Genomic DNA, 19,448 nt, shown 5'->3' with positions numbered 1-19,448 from the left:
AGAACAGTTTAATAACTAAAATAAAATATAATATTAACAATAATAATAATACAATACAATAATAGTAATAATAGTAGAAATGAAAAGGAATATAACAAAAAAAAAGAAAGGAGGGGCGGGGGAAGGAAAAAAAAACCCAGTGATGCACAGTGCAATTGCTCACCACCCGCTGACCGATGCCAGAGCCGCGATCCACCCCTCCTGGCCAGCTCCCCCAGTTTATATACTGGGCATGACGTTCCATGGTATAGAATAGCCCTTTGGCTAGTTGGGGTCAGCTGCCCCGGCCGTGCTCCCTCCCAGCTCCTTGCACACCTCCTTGCTGGCAGAGCATGGGAAACTGAAAAGTCCTTGGCTTAAGATAAGCGCTCCTTAGCAACAACTAAAACATCAGTGTGTTATCAACATCATTCTCACACTAAATCCAAAACACAGCACTGTACCGGCTACTAAGAAGAGAGTTAACTCTGTCCCAGCTGAGACCAGGACAGTCCTCTAGATTTATCCTGGGTACTCTTGAGTAGAGTCACATCTCTCATACCCTGTTCTGGTAGTTTCCAGGCTTTGAAGAAAACATCATGACCCAAGGACAGCTAGCCCAGCAAAATTCTGCTTTTAGTAATTGTTGCCAATTCCTTTGGCAGTGGTCTGTGATCTTCCCAGAGAGCTTATCATACTTTTTTCTTACGCCTGGGATATCACTGTAAAAGAATATGATTAAAACAAGGTTGTAGTGGAGAATAAACACAAATAAATAGAATTTGCCGAATTCTAATTTGAGCAACATGCACACTTCTCATTGCCCTGTCTGGAACACCAAATACATGATGCTGCCCTCTCACATTCTTTTTTACTGCTCCAGAATTGCTCTGTTACTAGTCGTGTTGTCTTACATGGTGATTGATATAGCTTGCTTAGGTCAGGGAATTTTCCTCAACAGTAGAAGGCTAGAAGAAAGGGCAATGGGAGAGTCAAGAATTAATTTTCTCTTGGAGCAGGCAGCTCTTCCTCCTCAAAAGTGAGTGTTGGAAAGTAGTATGAAAGCTGATTTAGAAAGAATGTCAGCTCTACCTCTAGTATACTCTTTCAAAGATATGCATTGAGTTTGCTAGAAAAGAGACTTCAGTTTGAACTGGTTCCGTTTGCCAGCCTTTCAGCAAACATGTTCTGTTGACTGATTATTCTGCTATATATAGAAACTAACTTCTCAAAAGTTAGCCTTGACAGGAGCCAAGTCAGAAGTGTGCATTGGATAAACAGCCTCTGGGTGAACTAATATTTAAGTTTGGAACAAGAAAGACTGCTTTTGAAGGAAATCAGGTGGCATAAAGCAGGATGGTTGTATTTGGCTGAAATAACAGGAGGCTGAAATAGGCATATATAAGAGATGGTTTTTTCTTGACAGTCCTAATATGCAAATATAGAAATTGGAGATGAATAAGGCAACAATCCAATACACATCATTTTATTTTCCAACTGTTTGCCAACCTTTCATAATTTCACAAAAAGATTTGAAAACATAACAGAAAAATTTGAATTGAAAAATCACCTGCATTTTTTTCTGATAATACCTTTGTGAATAGATTACCTCTGTTTATTGAACAACATGTAGTGGCATAATTTTTGTGCCCTACACATAAATAGGCAGTAGAACTTACCTGATTCAGATATCATCATTGTAAATGTGCCAGAATTAATTTAAAGATTAAAACTTTATGTTGCCAAAAATAGAACTTCATGAAGAATGCCTTGGATATTTAGCTGTAAAATTTTAACTACCTTCTTGCATATTCCTTCATATAAATTTCTTTAATATAATTATTGTCTTAGAAGTATGCAATTCCTGATCATGACAGAAGGTGTTGGATGGTCCACCTATATCTACTACCATCTGATCTTCTCAAGAAACAAATTAGCTGTACAAAATACAAGTGCAGGACATTCCAGCCATGCTTCTGTGCCCAGGAAATGGTGCTGAGGACAGGGCTTTTGATTCTAAGTGAGAATGTATATCTAAACCTGTAGTTACATGTCTTCCTTATCCTGTGAGCTATATGCTAAAATGTTTATCTCAGATTATAAGATACATATCATGTATCTAAGGGAATCGAAGGAACACTGAATTGCAGGAGTACTTTCATCTCGAGATGACAATATGCATCCAGAAATCAAGAACCAGATGTTGGCTACCTACTAAGAGTTATGTACAGTATTCACAGTATTCATCACAGTCACACATTGGATATAATATTTTAGTCTTCATACGGCTCCAGGGGCTCTTCTTTTTTGTAAGTAAGAGAAAAACAAATCTTTGCCTCTGAGATTTTTACAAATACAGTTAAGACAAAATGCACAAGCATTATTACAAGCTGAAATAAAGAACAAAGATCTGAATAAGATAATATCTTAAATGCATCATCTGCATGCATGTAATTTAGATTGCACTGTGCTTCACATGCCCAAATTAGCTTTCTTCCTTTAAAGAAATCTGCAGAAGCAAGTTAATTTGCATGAGGTATGCCTGTACAGTTGTGAATTTAGCAGTCATTTAATATTTTGCATAATATTTCTAAATAATTTTATTATATGGGGATAAGTAGGTTCAAATTTTTCTTTCTTTTCTGATTTGCTGTTGTTCTGCGATTTGCCATGTTCCCTGCATAATAGTAATAGCATAAGCTATAATAAGATACCTAGTCTTTCATTTGATTATACCATAAAGTGTCTTAAAGATATATGAGAAAGTTTGCTGAAAAACAGATTTAGTGGAAAGGTTAGAGGCGCCAATCTTCTATGATTTTGTAGTAGTGATGTAGACTTTATGCTTAATGGGAGGTGTGCTTCTCTTTTAGGAGGTATTCTTTAATTTCAAACCCTTCCTTGCCACAAGGAGCAGCAGATCAAAAAATATAAATGACCCAAAAATAATATGCTAACAACGGGTTTACTGCTTCCTATTTTTACAAATTGTCGATGAACAATTTCGCCCAATTGGATTTCATGGACATGTACCTACCAGCTTTCTGATCTTCAGTATCAGCTACTGTTAAATTCTGCACATCTTTAACAGTCCCAATCTGGAGTCAGAGGTTTTGTCATGAGTCACTGATTGCATGTTGTTGGTGGTGGTATTTTCTCCCTTGAACTCTATGAGGAAATCTGTTAGCTTCTTTGTTTTGGCCACAAAATCCTGTTACCAAACTCCTTTTCTACAGCAGTTGTCAAAAGCAATTGAAAATGGAGCCAGCAGGATTTGGAACACTGTTATTCAAGCTTATTGTGAAAAAAATTGGTTTTGTGGCATTTTCGTAGTTCTGTTGCTAAGTTTAACCCATGACTTCTTAAGCAATAGTCTGTAAATGTTTTACTAATTTAGGTCCCCCACAAATTGGTGAAATTCTGTGAAGCAATACATTATCCCCCATCATCTAGGAAAAAATGTTTGTAAAGATCTTTCAGGTTTTGCAGTAGGTCTTCATGTCTAGCCAAGAACAATTAAAAGCAATTAAAGTTCCATTATCAGTTTAACAACCTAAGGGGAAGACACATAGTAAATATTTATAGGTAAACTCAGAAGATGATTAAAGCCATATTATTTAATTGCTTCTTTTATTGACTTTCCTATTTTTAGAAAAAAATTAAACACTTCAGGCAATAGAAAAAGACATAATACAGGCCAACACAGTGGTGAGAATACAAACATTTGGATACGTTAGGAAAGCATAGTGCATTCTTTATTTTCCATAGTTAAATCATCTAGATGTTTTCTGCAAAGACATACTCAGCATTACACTTCAGAGTTTTAATATTATTTAATTATTTCCAGTTTTATTAATTTCTATTTGATTAAACATTTTTCACTGCTCATATTCGTTGTCCTGGAGAATTTTATCTATAATATTAGGTGTGGAAGGAAGGAAGAAAACCTTCAGGTAGTCTACCTGACAGTTTTGTAATGAAACAGACTGAATACATAGTTAAGGAGTAGTTCTAACTCTACAGACAGAAGAAACATTAAAGTGGCAATTCCAGAATATGAAGCTTATTTTCTTTTGAGTTACATGTCTGTTCTAGGAAGGAGATAATGTATTGCCTTCTGAAATATATAATCTAATTCAAACTGAAAAGTTATGCTTTTTTCTGGGTACCAATTGCAAAAACATCATCAAAACCCACCTGCTTGACTGAACGTGGTATTCTGAAGGGACTAATCCTGGTGTCCTGAAGAGAGTTCCAGTGCTGGTAATCCGTAAAGGCAGTGTGTTGTTTTTATAGTTCATTTCAGCTACTTTTTCTAGTGGTGCTACAGATTTTCTCCAGAGCAATGAGCTGATCATCATTTCATAGGGCTTATGATTTATTTCTGTTTTGATGCCTTTGTTCAAGTGAGTCATTGGTTCATTCACATAGTAGGTTTTCTCTCTGCCCAAGTGCTCATCTATTGTTTTTCCTAACTGTAAAGTATAACATATATAGCAAGAAGGCATTTTTAAAAACCGTTTACTATGCACCGTGGGCAGTTGTTGACTGAAATTGTGTAGGAGGATTTCCACTGCTGCCTCCCTCCCTGGTAAAATAGGTTGTGGCAGGCACCATCAAATTATTCTTTCATAATCAATAGGCGCTACACAGGGATAAGACAGGTTAGTCGTGTGACCTGTGCCATCATTAGGTGAAATTACAATGACATACACGAATCCACCTCAATCTTCAACTTGCCATTAGGTGAACCATCAAAGGTGTGACAGTGGATCGCGATGGGGAACGCTGCAAGGCTCCGCATCATCTTCTTCTTCCTTTTTGCAGCTGCTTCCACTTTTTTCTTCTTCATTCCTCCTCATCCTCCCAGCCTTGGACTACCAAGAGGACTACCGGGAGGCCGCATGGCTCTTAGTGCTGTCAGGTGCAGGGGCAGAGGTTGGCAGGTATCTCCTTCCCATGCTTTCCAAAACAGGTGTATCCTGCATGTGAAGGGAATTAGTATACAGAATGCTTTTGAAACTGGAAAATTATTTCTCCTTTATTTTTCTTTCTCTGCAGTGTCTGAACCAGCACTGTTCAACTGGTAGAATCTATTCCAGGCCCCAGCTACGAATAAAGTTTAGGCAGTCTCATCCTGTGTTGTAAAATTTAGTATTTCTCACCGTTTTTCCAGTCCTTTCGGGCACATACATAGATGTGACAACCATTGCAGTTCTCATTTCTGAAGAAGTCATGCAGAGGCTGACTGGACCACAGTCCTGTGGTGGTAAACTTCTTTGTGGACCTCAGTAAGCTACTGCAACCTGCTTAGGTTGCAGGAGGTGTAGGTGTAGACACATAAGCCTCATCATCAGATTATTTCTCTGCGTAGGTCAGTACAGATGTCTTATAGCACGGCAGAAGATGAAACTTAAAACTGTCACCATAGTCTTTATTTTCTTTGTGGGGTTTATTTCAGAAATACAAAATTGTGTGGGTTTATTTTGTTACAGATTTAAAACCACTCTAGGTGAAAGCATAGCTGTTTAGAAATGTTCTGGGTTTTTTGTTTCCTTCTATTTCTTGTTCTTGCTTCTGCTATAAGGAAACCAAACAACAAATGCAAGGCTGACAGCTGTTTCAGCTGAGCAATCTGGCATTTTATTACCTGAATCTTATGCTATTCTTGTGGAGTTCCTTGCCACTGGATACTCTGAATTATCAAAGTTCACCATAATTGGTTCAACATGAGTTTGTGAAAGAGAAGTCCCCTGAAGATTACTAAACAGAAAGAAACTGTGTCTGGTTCAGGAAGCTCCTGAGTTGTAAATGGGAAAATTGCTGGGAGAAGTATCACATCTGGCCACCTTTTTTGGCCCTTGTTGGAGGCAAGGCCAGAAAAACTTTTTTTCATATCCAGTACGGCTCCTTTTAGGTTCCTGTTGAGGTAATTGAGTTTTTCCGTCATTTTAATGCTTTTCCTGGTTCATGAATTTCATAATCTAATCCAAAGCTGTCATGAAAATATTGCAGCCTGTCTTTCAAATTCTCACCAGCATTGTTTTTATGTAAATCACTGGACAAAATTTTGTGTTTACTCTAAGGACTCTCCTACTGTAGTAAAACTACAGTTTTGCCACCCATAAAAACTGATTACAAGGTACCACAGCCCTCAGAACAGTAAGCATTGCAGAAAAATAAATTTTATAGATAAGTTAATACGGAAAATAATCTTTTCTTAGCAATGGGGAAGAAGTGAGAAACAGTAGGCACATTTAGTTGTTTGGTAAATTGAATGTATGTCATTTCACCTGATCAAATACCAAGCTGGACTATGGTAAGTTTTCAAACTCCAAAAAACTGCAACTAGAGCTACATAAGCTGCATTTATCTGTATTGAGTTGTCAACTCTGCCAATGTTTCTTAAGCTTGTAGTTAGGGAAGAGGGGAGATATTTCAGGAAGAAGCATGAACAGTCAGGATGGTGATATATGCATATATACATATATATATATGTAAGAAGTGGGTGGACTGACTGTTGCTTAAATAAAATCTTTCATCATTCCTAGTACTAAAAAAAGGTGTGGTAATGGTGTAAAAAAAAAGTGGACCAGCATGGTTTGAATATATAATACCCAACAGAGCTGCTTGACAGTGTCTCAGTTACATCACACTGATGATGATGAGTTGACTACTCCATGGCAGTCTTTTATCTGCTAAAGTTTACTCAAGCAGTCTAAAGGCAACTGCTTGCACTTGAATTTAGAGTAAAATTCATGTCAGTGAAGGTTCATCTGCCCAGAAATACCCTTTGAGTTTGTTTGGGAGGGGGTTGTTAGTTTTCTTTCCCTATGAAAGAAAACCACAGATAACTAGACTGTCTATTTTGGTTCATTTCAAGCCTGTTTACTGGCATCCTTTTCCTTTATGCAGTGCTGTTTTTATGAACTTAAAAGAAATTGTTACTGATTTTCTGATATGTTTGTTTTAGTTATTGAGCTTTTGTTTGATCAAAATACAACAAATTGTCTGAACAAAATGGGTGAAGAGAATTCAAACAGCTGAGACTTTAAATGCTGCCAAAGTTTCAACTCTGTATTAACCCTTTATGATACTGATAATGAAGCAATTGTTACTGACAAAGATAAAAGCAGAATTGTAGACTGGACCAATATTCAGCATGTGGCAAAAAGCAGGTATCTTTAGACTTTTTTTCTTGTTATAATGCTATTGTGGTTTAACTACAGCCGGCAACTAAGCCCCACACAGCCGCTCACTCCCTCACCCCCGGTGGGATGGGGGAGAGAATCGGAAGAGTAAAAGTGAGAAAACTCGTGGGTTGAGATAAAGACAGTTTGATAAGTAAAGCAAAAGCCGTGCGTGCAAGCAAAGCAAAACAAGGAATTCATTCACTGCTTCCCATGGGCAGGCGGGTGTTCAGCCAGCTCCAGGAAAGCAGGGCTCCATCATGCGTAACAGTTACTTGGGAAGACAAATGCCATCACTCCAAACTTCCTTCTTCTTCCCCCAGCTGTATATGCTGAACATGACGTCACATGGTCTGGAATATCCCTCTGGGAAGCTGGGATCAGCTGTCCCGGCTGTGTCCCCTCCCAGCTCCTTGTGCACCCCCAGCCTCCTCGCGGGTGGGCTGGGGTGAGGAGCAGCAAAGGCCTTGACGCTGTGTAAGCACTGCTCAGCCATAACGAAAGCATCCCGGAATTATCGACACTGTTTTCAGCACAAATCCAAAACATAGGCCCATACCAGCTACTATGAAGAAAATTAACTCTACCCCAGCCAAAACCAGCACAAATGCATATTTAAATTGACATGTTTGTACGAGTAGCATTCTTTACATAAGCTTTTATCAGAATTACTCAAGATACACTCCACAGAGATCTTGTTAGATTCAGTAAGCTTGATTCTGGTTTTACCTGTGGTAGTTTTATTCTGGTGAGATGGCACTGACTTTATCAAATTTCCCCCTGACACACATTTGAAGGTAATAAAGTCAGATCATTGTACCTCAAAAGTATATGATCTAGATATCATATTGCTCCATTTCCTTCAGCTGCATCTAAACAGCTATTTCAGCGATCTATGATTTCAACAATCTAGAGATGCTAGGTTATGAGTTATATCGTGGTATTTTTCCTTAGGTGATGTTTATGCACTAAAAGCAGCAATCGTGGTGTTAACTTTTGGCATGTTCTACTGCCAGCGGTTTGTCCTCCCGCAATTTCCTTTCTTCTCTCACCTGCCCCCCAACTTAGTTGAACTGTATTGCAAAGTAATGCAAAAGCCAAATCATTATTCGAACTTCCCGAGACAATTCTCTTCATTGTTTGCTTTGGTCTATGCACAGCATTTAGAATTGTATGCATTAGTGATCATTAGTTGCCAGTCCATTATATCAGTTGAATTTCATAAGCAGCTGAAATTTTTTGCATGATTTTGAGATTTAAACAAAAAGATTATATCATTCAATTAATATATGTGCACAAATAAATTAATGAGTTGCTCTACAGATAATTACTGAATTTACCTTTACGATTACATTTACAAAAAGCGACATTTTTTGATGTGTTGTCTTATTTTTTATTTTGGTAAATTCCTTCATTATAACCTCAAAAACTTTGAGGTTGCCAGTTCTTTGCTGGTTTTTTTGTGAACATTATTAAGTACACATCTAATAAGTGTTTGGATTCATTATTGTATGCAATGTGGGATAAAGAGAAATACTTAATGCTCTGCTTCTTACTGTACTACCTGGTACCTAAGAGGGCTTTGCATTTTTAATTATTGTAAAAGCATTGTGATGTTCGTCATGTATATTAGTAGCTGTTAAAGAAAAGCTTGTTTCAACATCCGTCAAAGCCACAAGGAATTTTTCCATTTTGCCCAAGGGACTTTGAGACGGGTGCTTTGTGTGTAAGGGATACTAGTGACTCTGGAGTGTGGCGTGAGAAATACGTTGCATCTTCATTCTATTCATCTAAGAAAATCAAGTTCCTCCCAGACAAATAAAGGAGGTATAATGCCTTAATCTTCTTTCCCCTGATGCTGCTCTGAAAAATACATATGTATTATTAGTGTTACGTTCTGAATTGGGGATCCTTGGGAAGCCTCAGACCTTTAGTAAATTTTGGCCAGACCTCACCTCGCCCTGGGAGCAGTGATTCAGGTGCTTAATGGGCATTCATTGTCATTTGAGACAACCAAGGTTATCCAGTCTGGCCTCCAGCTTTCTCTTCATAAGGAATGGGTCTTCCACAAGGCCTGTGTTGTATGTACTGATCATGTACAGATCCTTTTGATCTCCTTTAGATCTAATGCCATTCTAAGGCACCAATACCCACCCACGATGCCTCCTCAAGTCCTACTAGAGGTCCCTAGCTGCCTAGGGCTCACAGCACTGCATCCTCCCACACACTGCAAGCAAACTTGCAATCCTGCACGCACGGAAATAGCACTATTTACAAATGGCCAAACTGGAGAGGATTTATATCATGTCCTCAGACATAAAGGGCAGAATGGGAGTACCTTAATGATGATTAGAGCTGAGGTTTCAAACACCTTTACTTAGGGAATCTGATTTTCTTAATGCTCTAATGTTCGTTGTTATTTTCCAGTAAAAACAGGTAGGGTTTTTTTTTTCCCCACAGAAAAAGCAAGGCCTTGTTAACTGTTCCAAAGAACTAAGTTTATTATAATACTTCGGTTTTATTACCTCTAGTCCTAGGTTACCACTACCCTAGCATAATGTTAATTTTCATGTGTAACACAGTATCTCATTCTAATTCACTAAGGAAATACATATCTTTGTTAAAAGTTATGTCACACTATCAAACAGTGCTTGCAGGACAGCCCAGGTTTGCACCCCAGGTTTTACTGAACAGTATTAGGCTTTAATAAGGGAAACTTTAGGATCATAGTACCTCCTCACATTGTGCTTCGCTTCAAGTCATTCCCTTGTTTATAAAACCATACACATGCATTTCTGCCAAAGCAATAGTTATAACCCTGAAGCAACTACTGCCTGCCTCGCTGGAAGGTAGTCTTGACTTTGGCTGTTGCCTGCATTCAGAAAGCACTTACAATTTGTACAGTATTAAACAAAATGCCTGAAGTGCTCCCAAAATGCTGTTTCTGGAACAATGCCTGTGAAGAGTGTGTCCCTGCTCTTTGCTGATGCTGCATGACTAATGCGGAGAGGGGCAATGCCTGGCCGAGCACCTCTGCCCCTGAAGTGTGCAGACCTGGGCAAACATGGACTTTGAAGTCTGCCGCGAATACGGTCAACACGGGGGGCCTGCGTGGTGTACCTGGCTGTCGGCCACAGGAGCGGGTGGGGGCAAAAGCTAACTTCTGCTTTCCTTTTTGCAAACTTTGTCCACGCAGACATCTTCCTGCCAGCATTCCTTAAATCTTTTGCGCTGTAAATACAGTAGGGAATATAAAATGCAGCTGTATGTGTGCATGCTTAAGGACGGATTCTGCACTTTTTTTTTAAGGTGAATGAAGTTAACTGGTGCAAAGTCTGTCTTTGAGGGGCTCCTCGACTGAGTGGAGGTTGTCACTTAAAATTTTACAGGGTCAGATGCCTTCTCATGTTCGGCTTGCAGTGAAAGTAACAACAAATCAGAGAATAAGCTATTCTTATAATTTCTATATAATTCTATAATCTGCCAGAGCCGTGGCAGTTTTTGTATTGATAATGCTTTTGTTCTTTTCCTTTTCCTCTCAATTCTTGACAATCCTCTCAAAATTTCCAGGATTTGCCAAGAGTTCTCCCGTGCTTCCCCCAAGGTCAGCACATTTTCTGACTCCGTGTGTGCTCTTCCCACCTGCAAAGCACCCGTGCCTGGTTTGCTGAGCTGGGCTGTGCACCCCTGATCCCCAACATCCCAGTCCTCCAGCTGGCCGTGCCCTTCTGCTTGTCTCCTGGCCTCAGGGGGGGTCCCGAAAGCCCTGGGACCCCCACCCAGCTGGGGCAGGAGAAGGGCTGCCCATCGCTGGAGAACGAACTCCAAGGTTGGCCAGAGACGGCGAAACCGGGTCCTGCGTCGGTAATGCTTTAAAAAGTGTTCTTCCCAGGGCGCGCCAGCTGAAATGCTGTGTTTGTGGTTTTCAGAGATCCCCTTGGTCTTGTACCTCTTTGCCCTGATTTCCGTCACCTGGCTGTGGGGAGGACTGCACATGGCTTACCGGCACCTCTGGATGTTAGTCTTCTTCATCATCTTCAACAGCCTGCAGGTAAGAGCTGGCGTCTTTTCCTCCGGTCCTCTTGCAGAGCTGGGGGACATCTCCACCGCTCACAACATGTTTGGCATTTCAGCTTCACCAGCTGAACAACACGCAGAAACACATTGTGACACGGTGGAAGTGTTAATTATGTATTCTGTTTATTTCTCAAATTAACATACAGAATGCGTATTAAAGCAAGGGGTGCATTGTTTTGAAACAATAGCAGTATAATTGCATAGATTTAATTTCATAGCTAATACACTGGGAAAGAAAATTGCTTGCTTCTGTATGTAATGTGTTACTGAGATAATTATACCAGTAAAACTGAAATATCTGTAGCCTTTGCAAAAACACTATTTCAATTTTCTGTATCTGTTAACTCTAATAAAAAAAAAAACAAACTCACAAAGATTTAAAATTATATAACCCTAATATTGAAATTTTTTCCATTATGAGAGGTGAGCCTTGAGGCTTAGCTTTTCTCATACAGCACACATATTGGTAAAGCAAAGATCTTTTCACTGAAAAAATCAAATATAGACTAGATGTTGATTATTAGTTATAAAAAATGCAAATAGCCCCTTGCAAAATTTTACACATGTAAGTGCTTTCTGTGAAGTTAGGTGGATAGATTTGCTGTAGTAATTGTCTACAGCATAGACATACATTGCTTTTTTGCAGTGAGACTGCCACAGCTCTGCACGACTGGCAGTAGTACCAAAGCACATTCACTCCCTTTCCTCTCCCCCTGCAAAATCTCAGAGTACAGGCAAACCCCCATGGGAGTTTTAGCATTACAGCTTTAACTACTGCAGCCTTATAGTGAAACTTAATGCACTGATATAGAGCATAAATGTGTGGTGACGTTTGTGTACGTACAGGTAGATATATATCCTTCCTTACTGTCTCTCTACAAAGAATTATTACTAGAATCCAATCTGGGTTTGTGTTACATAGATCTATCTTGGATACAAATTTTTAAAAAGGGTAATTTGTTATAACGGAGATTTTGTGGCAGAGGTAAAACAGTGCCAGAGCACTGTAATATGCATGGATATTTGCTTTAAAATAAAATTACTTTATTGCCAGTGCGTATTTAGAGAAGAGGGATATGAGTACTCTGTGAAAATTACCATTCTTGGCCAGAATGTTGACCATTCTGTGTAATTGCCAGAAGAGACTTTATATTAGTCTGCTTTATACAACTTGAAATTTCATTTTACTCTAGTAAAGTTCAAAGCCATGGAATTATTGTATTTTTAATTAATGTTGCCAGTTTCAAGACACCAATTCATGTAATAGGATCAAGAAGTAAAACAGGATGTTGAAAGCTAGTCGTGTAAAATATGAGGCCCACAAGGTCTGTGGGGGATTTATTGCACTAGTGGTCCAGTATGATAGCAGGTGATATGGAAAACACAGATATAAAAGCATGCCTAGAATAATGTTTAAAAGTCATGACTGCTATTAGAGATGCACCACTGAATGACTCCAAAGTTAGGATTTTGTTTAGATCCAGCTAAAAGTGAGATGGTACCAGAAATATTTGCTTTTCTCAATCTATGTGAAGTTTTTCAGTTGGTTAAATTTAATGCTCTTTACGTAGTTTTCTTTCCATTCATGCACTCTAAAATCTTTGAACTTCAGGAAGTAATTTTTTTTTCGTTGGCTATTCTTTGATTGTTGACCGGTCTCTTATCAGCATTGCTTGTCCATACAAAAGTTAAATGCCAATAAGACTTACGTAGGTAGTACATAACTCTTCTGTGCTTCTGCTGGAACTTTTTTGGGGGTATTACAATTTCAGAAATATTTATACCATAATTTCATGCAACTAAAAGCATACATATTTCTGTATGTATTGTTTTGGTACTCAAGGACCTGACGTAAATAACTTTTACTGTCAAGAGCTATACTCTTCTGTCAGCTGTATCCTGCAGCAGGTCGTGCACAAGGATCAAATAACCTCTATTGGCAAGTGCATTTCTAATCTTTCAGAGGCATGTCCCCGGTTGCATCTCCACCCTCAGTTAGACAGCTAGGAAATATATATTCAGAAACTTTGTCTGAAATCCTTCAGAGGAGCTAGGAAATGAAAAATTAAGAAATCAAATACTACAAGCTTCACCCTCCCCTGCCTGGCTTGCCTTATGTTGTTATCATTGCTGTGCAACACCACGCATGGAGCACAGCCTTGGTTTCAAACTCGTGGCGATGCCAGACTGCCCGCATTGCCCTTCTGCCCATAATTCTTCCTTTAACTCTCTACCAACACAAGCAACTACTTCACCAATAGATATTGTCTCTTTTGTATTGGAATCAATTCATCTGGCTTCTTGCCCTGATAATAGATGGTAATATCTGGGGAATAACTGTAGGTGTCAATGGGCCTGCAGAAGATACCACAGCATCTCCATTCAAATTACATCAATACTGATCTTCCACATCAAAAGGAGAAATCTGTTATTTTTGTTATTCCTAGCCCTAGAGAATCTGTAAAACCTCAAATATAAAATAAATGTTCCTTTATTGAAAGGAGATGCAAAAACTTCAAATGTATAATCTCTTCCTGGTTAATGTTTTAAATTAAAAAGTGCAGGTCTGGAGCTCCAACTCAAACAGTGGTAAATAAAAACTTTTCCTTCTAGCTATGAAGAGCTCAAGAACTTCACACTTCACATTTTAAAAACATTTTTTATCCTTTGCTGGAATTTTCAGACATAAAATGTAATCATTACAGTATCCACTACCTTTTATTACTAGATATTGGAAATTGCTTTTTAAAGTATAAAGTTACAAAATATATAAAAGGAAAAGATACCTTTTTAGTGTTGGGTACCCTGAGAACAGTAAAAAAAATGGAGTAGCTCTTTCACAGTACTACAGGTTTTGTATTTGTTTGCTTTAATAGGTGATTGTCTTCAGTGCTTTGTAAATCTCTACAAAAAAAACCACGTTTAAAAAACATTTCCTGGAACACCCCCCCCATTTTAAATAACCACCCCACATATCTTGTTCTCCTGTTTTAAAGTTACCATTTATCTAATCAGGAAACAGAAAAACTGACGTGTGATTCAGGTGACCAGACATGCAGCATGAAATGAAAAACAGGGAAGGAACAAGGTGAAGAGTCTGTAAATTTCCTTAATCTATGCTTTTCATCAAATAACCAGATGCACCAAATTGTCTTAATTAGAGAAAATGTCAGTACGCAAACTGTTTGTGCAGAAGAAAATCATGCATTACAGATATTGAATACTGAATAAATGAAGGTTTTGCTGTAAGCAGGTATAGCTGTGTAAAGCTTTTGCAGACCACGCTCCCGCTAACGAGGGGCTGGTCTCGGGGCGCACAGGCTCCCTGCTGAGAGGTCCTTCTGGCCTGCAGGCTCTGCGGAGCCAGGTTCATCCACGACATGGACAGCCTTCGCAGGTGTCCTTTGAAGCTTTAATCTCAGCCTGGCTGTTTGGGAACAGGAGAGGAAAATGGTGCTTAACAGTGGATAACACATTTTCATGATAATTTCGAGAGGAACTAGCTGTCTTTTAGTGCGTGCTGTTGGCATCTCATTCCCGTGCGTTATGTCTTTATCAGCTCTCAGAATTGATAATGATTGTTAAAACAAGGCCATTTTTCTGCAATAAAAGGCAGTTTTCCATTTATTGGTGGGCATTTCTGTTATACAACATGCCCTGTTTCAGCTGGAAAGCAATTCCGTGTTCATTAAGAGCTTTGCCCCAACAGGAAAGAGGACGTGAAATAGTTTACGAGAAACAGAGACCTGCTTCCCTGCTGCTCAGGAGCTGCAGACTGCGTAACGAAGCAGAACATGACCCATTAAAATGTTTTGGATATCCAAATGCATTCAACTCAGGAGATTGGAAGGACGATGCATGTTATCCCATTTAGTTGTTTAGCCTTATGACATACATATCCTAGGAAATGCACTTGATAGAAAAATCATCTACTAAGGACAGATTGTTTCCGAGCACTTCCTGTGGGAAATGTTTCCCATCAGAGACGAGTTTATAGTACGAGCTATTCTAGTGCATGGAGAGGAAAGCAACCGTTTCCCTGTAACTTCAGGAATAAACATGCAAAGTGCCGTATGGGGGGACAATAGCTGATTTACAAAATAAAAAATAAATTTAGAAAAGCATGAAAGGAAAAAGCTAAGAAGTGTGTTTGGGATATCTGATGTTTTGAGTTCCTCGGCAGTATGCTCCTGATTATCCTACCCAGGCAGCGTCTGTGTTGTAGAAACATACTCCATGCTCTCGTGTGAAAGGCCTTGGCTCCTTATCTTTTCACTTGCAAAACTGAGAGGAGCATTTACCTCTTTTCTTTACATATGATTGCCTTCGTGGATTTATTCACAAGATATTTGCTGGGGTCAGGAGTGAAGGAATAAGCTGCTGTCTGATGTGCTTCTCTCTAAAGGTTAGAATTTCACAAGCTGTTTTGCATACGCTATACTCGTCTAAACGATCACCGTGTTTTTCATGCAACTAGGGGAGTGTTTCTGGTTTATATAGCTAACGTCATCAGCGGCATATTTGCCGTTCAATGGATCCAAAGTTCAGGGCGGTGGGTGGATCTCTACCCATTGTTTGCAGAGGGGCTGGGATGAGGCTTCAGACCTGTTCTCAGGCTCTTCCCTGCGGCTGACTGTCTTAGTATAGTCTTGATGATTCTTTGGCTATATTTCCAGCAAACTGCGCTGCACACCCCCGTCCTCTATCTTATAATTTAGGGTGTATATCTACACTGCAAACTACAAGGTATTAGATACCCCATAGCTACCCCTGTTGTGGTTTCCTGTACTTTGTGCTAAGCCCCACCACGCCCTAGCCCCAGCAACAAATTAATTAAATTTTTTAATAAGTAATTTTCAGTCAAAACCTTGCTCTCGTGAAATACTGAAATGTTACCCGTCAACAATATCAAAACTCCATTTTTCAGCAATTTTAAATCAGGAGAAAAGTAAATCAAAACTGGGAGTTGTCCCATTATTAACCACAGTATTCAAAAAGACCTTGTGTGGTTGCTTTGGCTGATGCAGATAAGGGTAAAATGTCTTTGCCTGTTCTGTGTTTGAGCACACCAGCATGACTCATGCCCACATAATGACCAACAGCGTTACATGTAAAATACATCTTCCCAAGAAACACAGGAAAAATCTGGAAGTAAGAGCTGACTTGTGGTTTTCCATACTGGGCAAAATGGCTGACTTGCCTAATATGATGGTTTTTAAAAGTCAACTTATTTGTAGTGGATTACAGTAAGAGAAGATTCAGGAGTTTAGGTACAAATGTTTGAAAAGCCCATGATACCCTTAACAAGTAATATGGACGTACAGAAAACAAGTGAACAGGTGCATGTCCAAACCTGGCATTGGCTGGGGTAGGCGTGATTCACCAAACTTCATTAGTTAAAATAGTGGAGGCAAACCAGAACGGGAGCAAGGGCTAGCTCAAGTAGCAAAGGAGATAAAATGTCAAAGAAAACTGCTAGATATGGTGGCAAAACCAAAAACCTTATAATGAGAATGCCCTATTTATGGAACAACAGAAAATAAATGTAGCAAGAGAAATCAATATGCCACAGTTTTAGAAGCAAAAAAAAGTTTGAAAATACAGCGTATTGAGAAAGCAAGACAAGAACAAAGATATACAGTTTTGTAAGTGCATTATATTTGTGCAATAAAGAAAATAAACAAAAGTATATGCTTTATAAACTTCATGCCAGCACCAGTCGCAAATGAAAGATATGGTTTTTCCTAGAACATACTATTTAACTCTGGGACATAGTCAGGGGACACTGAGAAGGCCACTGCTATAAATAGGTTCACTTCCTGTTTCTTATGGCATCTTCCTAAACCGTCTCCTCCTCATGAGTCAGACATGGACTAGATGATCCCGTACAGCAGTTCTGATGATCGAAGCCACACAAAAACAAACAAAATGAAGTACTAGACAGACATGAGGTGCGAGTAAATGTGGTGGGCTGCAAAAGGCAGCCCAAAGCTTTTGCAAAAAGTGATTCTACACTGCAGATAAGCCCAACAAAAGACAATGAAGTCATCATAGTATTGCCAGGATAAGGTGAACTACAAGCAGAATATTAAGAAAAGCACGTAAGCTTGTTCAAGTAGAAACAGTACAAGTAATACCAAACCCTCTTCTGTCAGCTGAGTGCATAAACCAAACGCAATTAAACACAGCTCAAAGAATTCGTACACTACCCCAGAAACAAAATGAAATACACATCCAAAGCAGGCATTGCATTTTTACATCTGTGCAATAAAGTAGATTCTTATGCTGTTTCTGGGGGCTTGGATTTTCTTCCAGACATACTATACCTGGAAGGAAAGAAAATAGTATACTCAGAACAGTTCACTTGTTTAATAAGTGAACAACAAAGGAGTAGAAAAAGAAGTTATTTTTGTTGAAGTAAAAAACCCTGAAAGTTTGTTCAGTATGTGCATTTATTTTTTAAAAAAGTAAAAAGAACTAATATAAAGCAAGGAAAGAAAGCTTGTCACTTTTTGAGACTTCGCACTTTTTGACATCATCAGCTAAACTTCTGGGATGTAATTGTGTTGGGCAATAGCATTGGTATGCATTATACCAGCCGTGCAAACTTACGAAGCCATCCTAGTGACTTGATTATTCAGTGAATCAAGACAATGCAGTATTCAATTTTATAACCATTTCTCTATGTATATTACTTCCTTCTTAAAAAAATAATTCTCTGTCTTCCTAGTTACCACCCTAAACATACTCTAATACATGATTCCTGTAATGGCTTATGAAATGATGGTAAAATATTCCCTTTACCTATTCAAGTCCTTACGTAATGGACCCAAAATCAGTCTATAGCTGAAGAGAAAACAAAGAAAAAAGTGTGCAGTGTCAGGTAAACAAAGGAAGCATTGTTAGGTTGGAACTAAGTATCTCCTAAATATGTAGGAGAAACTGATGTCAGAAGAGAGTAGCATGTGTCTAGAGCTGTGTTTATGATGATGAAAGTATACAGAATAATGCGTAATAAAATTGCAAGAAGTACAGAGTGAAAGAATGTACTGAAGTGGGCTTTGATTTACTGGATTTTCAACCAATTGTCAATCAAAAACATTTAGAGAGTATTTCAATCAGTTGCCCACTTAAAACAGACAAACATGATTATAGTGTCTTTTTTAAAAAAGAAATGTAGTCATTAAATAACATTTTAGGTCTTCCAGCATCTATGAAGCTCCTTCAGCCATTCTTTAAGAACTTTACATTAAAAATGTATTTCAGGAAAAATCTCTAAACACTCTAATAATTTTGTGCGGCAGAAGATGATGAAGCAGTTTTAACCGTTCTCCTTGGAAGGCATTAGTAATAGCAAGAATTATGTACTACACAAAACAAGTAAGAAATATAACATGTGCTGCTGCAATCAGTTGAAGTATATCCACTGAAAAGGACTTGGGATCAGGTGTGTTCTTTTCTTCTTCCACCTCTGTTGATACGAGTCGACTTTTCTTACTGTGGAGAATAAAATAGCGACCAACTTGATTGGTATCTGTAACAAATCACCTGCTTTTTCATTTTACATTGCTGCCAATCTCTTTGTGTCACCATAAATAGCATTTTTTTTCAATAACTCAGCTAAAAGAAGTATCTCAGTATAATCATAATGTAGAATCAATCTGTATTTTGCCTTTAAATCCAGACTTCTAAATTCTGTACTATTATTTTAAGACCATTAATTGATGGTCATAGAATTCAGAAGTTGAGAATGTGGCTTCTAAGTCTTGAAAATGGTGAGTTTCTTTATAATTGGCTGAAGTACTTAATGCCTTGGTTTTTAATCCCCCATGGGTTTTCACAGGCAAAGCCTGCTGCATGCACTGGCCGGGTTTGAGGAGAGAGGCAGCAAACAGCAGGGGAGTAACAGGCTGAGGACCACTTAGAGAAGCTGTAATACCCAGATCCGTGGAGCTGAAAGGGAACCATCCAGCAGTGCTGAAAGACCTGGCCATGTAGTTGTGAGCCTATTTTTGAAAAATCGTGGTGACTGAGGATAAGTGTGATGGCAAGGAAAAGGGTAACATTGCTCTCAAATTTTAGGAAGGCAGAATATAACTTCAGGGAATTTGTGGCTGACAGTAACTAGAGGAAGTGGAACTCTTCTTCGAAATCAGGCAAAGTACGTACCAGGCTGCACCAGGAGGAATTTGGCCAACGGAT

The 19,448-nt window shown here is 38.8% G+C and overlaps 1 protein-coding gene across 1 annotated transcript in view; it reads left to right on the top strand.

Annotated features, from left to right (window-relative positions):
* ADGRV1 (adhesion G protein-coupled receptor V1) overlaps nucleotides 1–19,448 on the top strand; it is a 284,217-nt gene that overhangs the window by 232,672 nt on the left and 32,097 nt on the right. Inside the window, exon 88 of the mRNA XM_050912471.1 lies at nucleotides 11,099–11,220. Coding sequence (XP_050768428.1) covers nucleotides 11,099–11,220 — 122 coding nt within the window. The remainder of the gene's footprint in view (nucleotides 1–11,098; nucleotides 11,221–19,448) is intronic.

The sequence above is a fragment of the Gymnogyps californianus genome, chromosome Z (assembly GCF_018139145.2).
Source record: "Gymnogyps californianus isolate 813 chromosome Z, ASM1813914v2, whole genome shotgun sequence".
NCBI lineage: Eukaryota > Metazoa > Chordata > Aves > Accipitriformes > Cathartidae > Gymnogyps > Gymnogyps californianus.
This window is presented reverse-complemented; position numbering and strand designations above follow the sequence as displayed.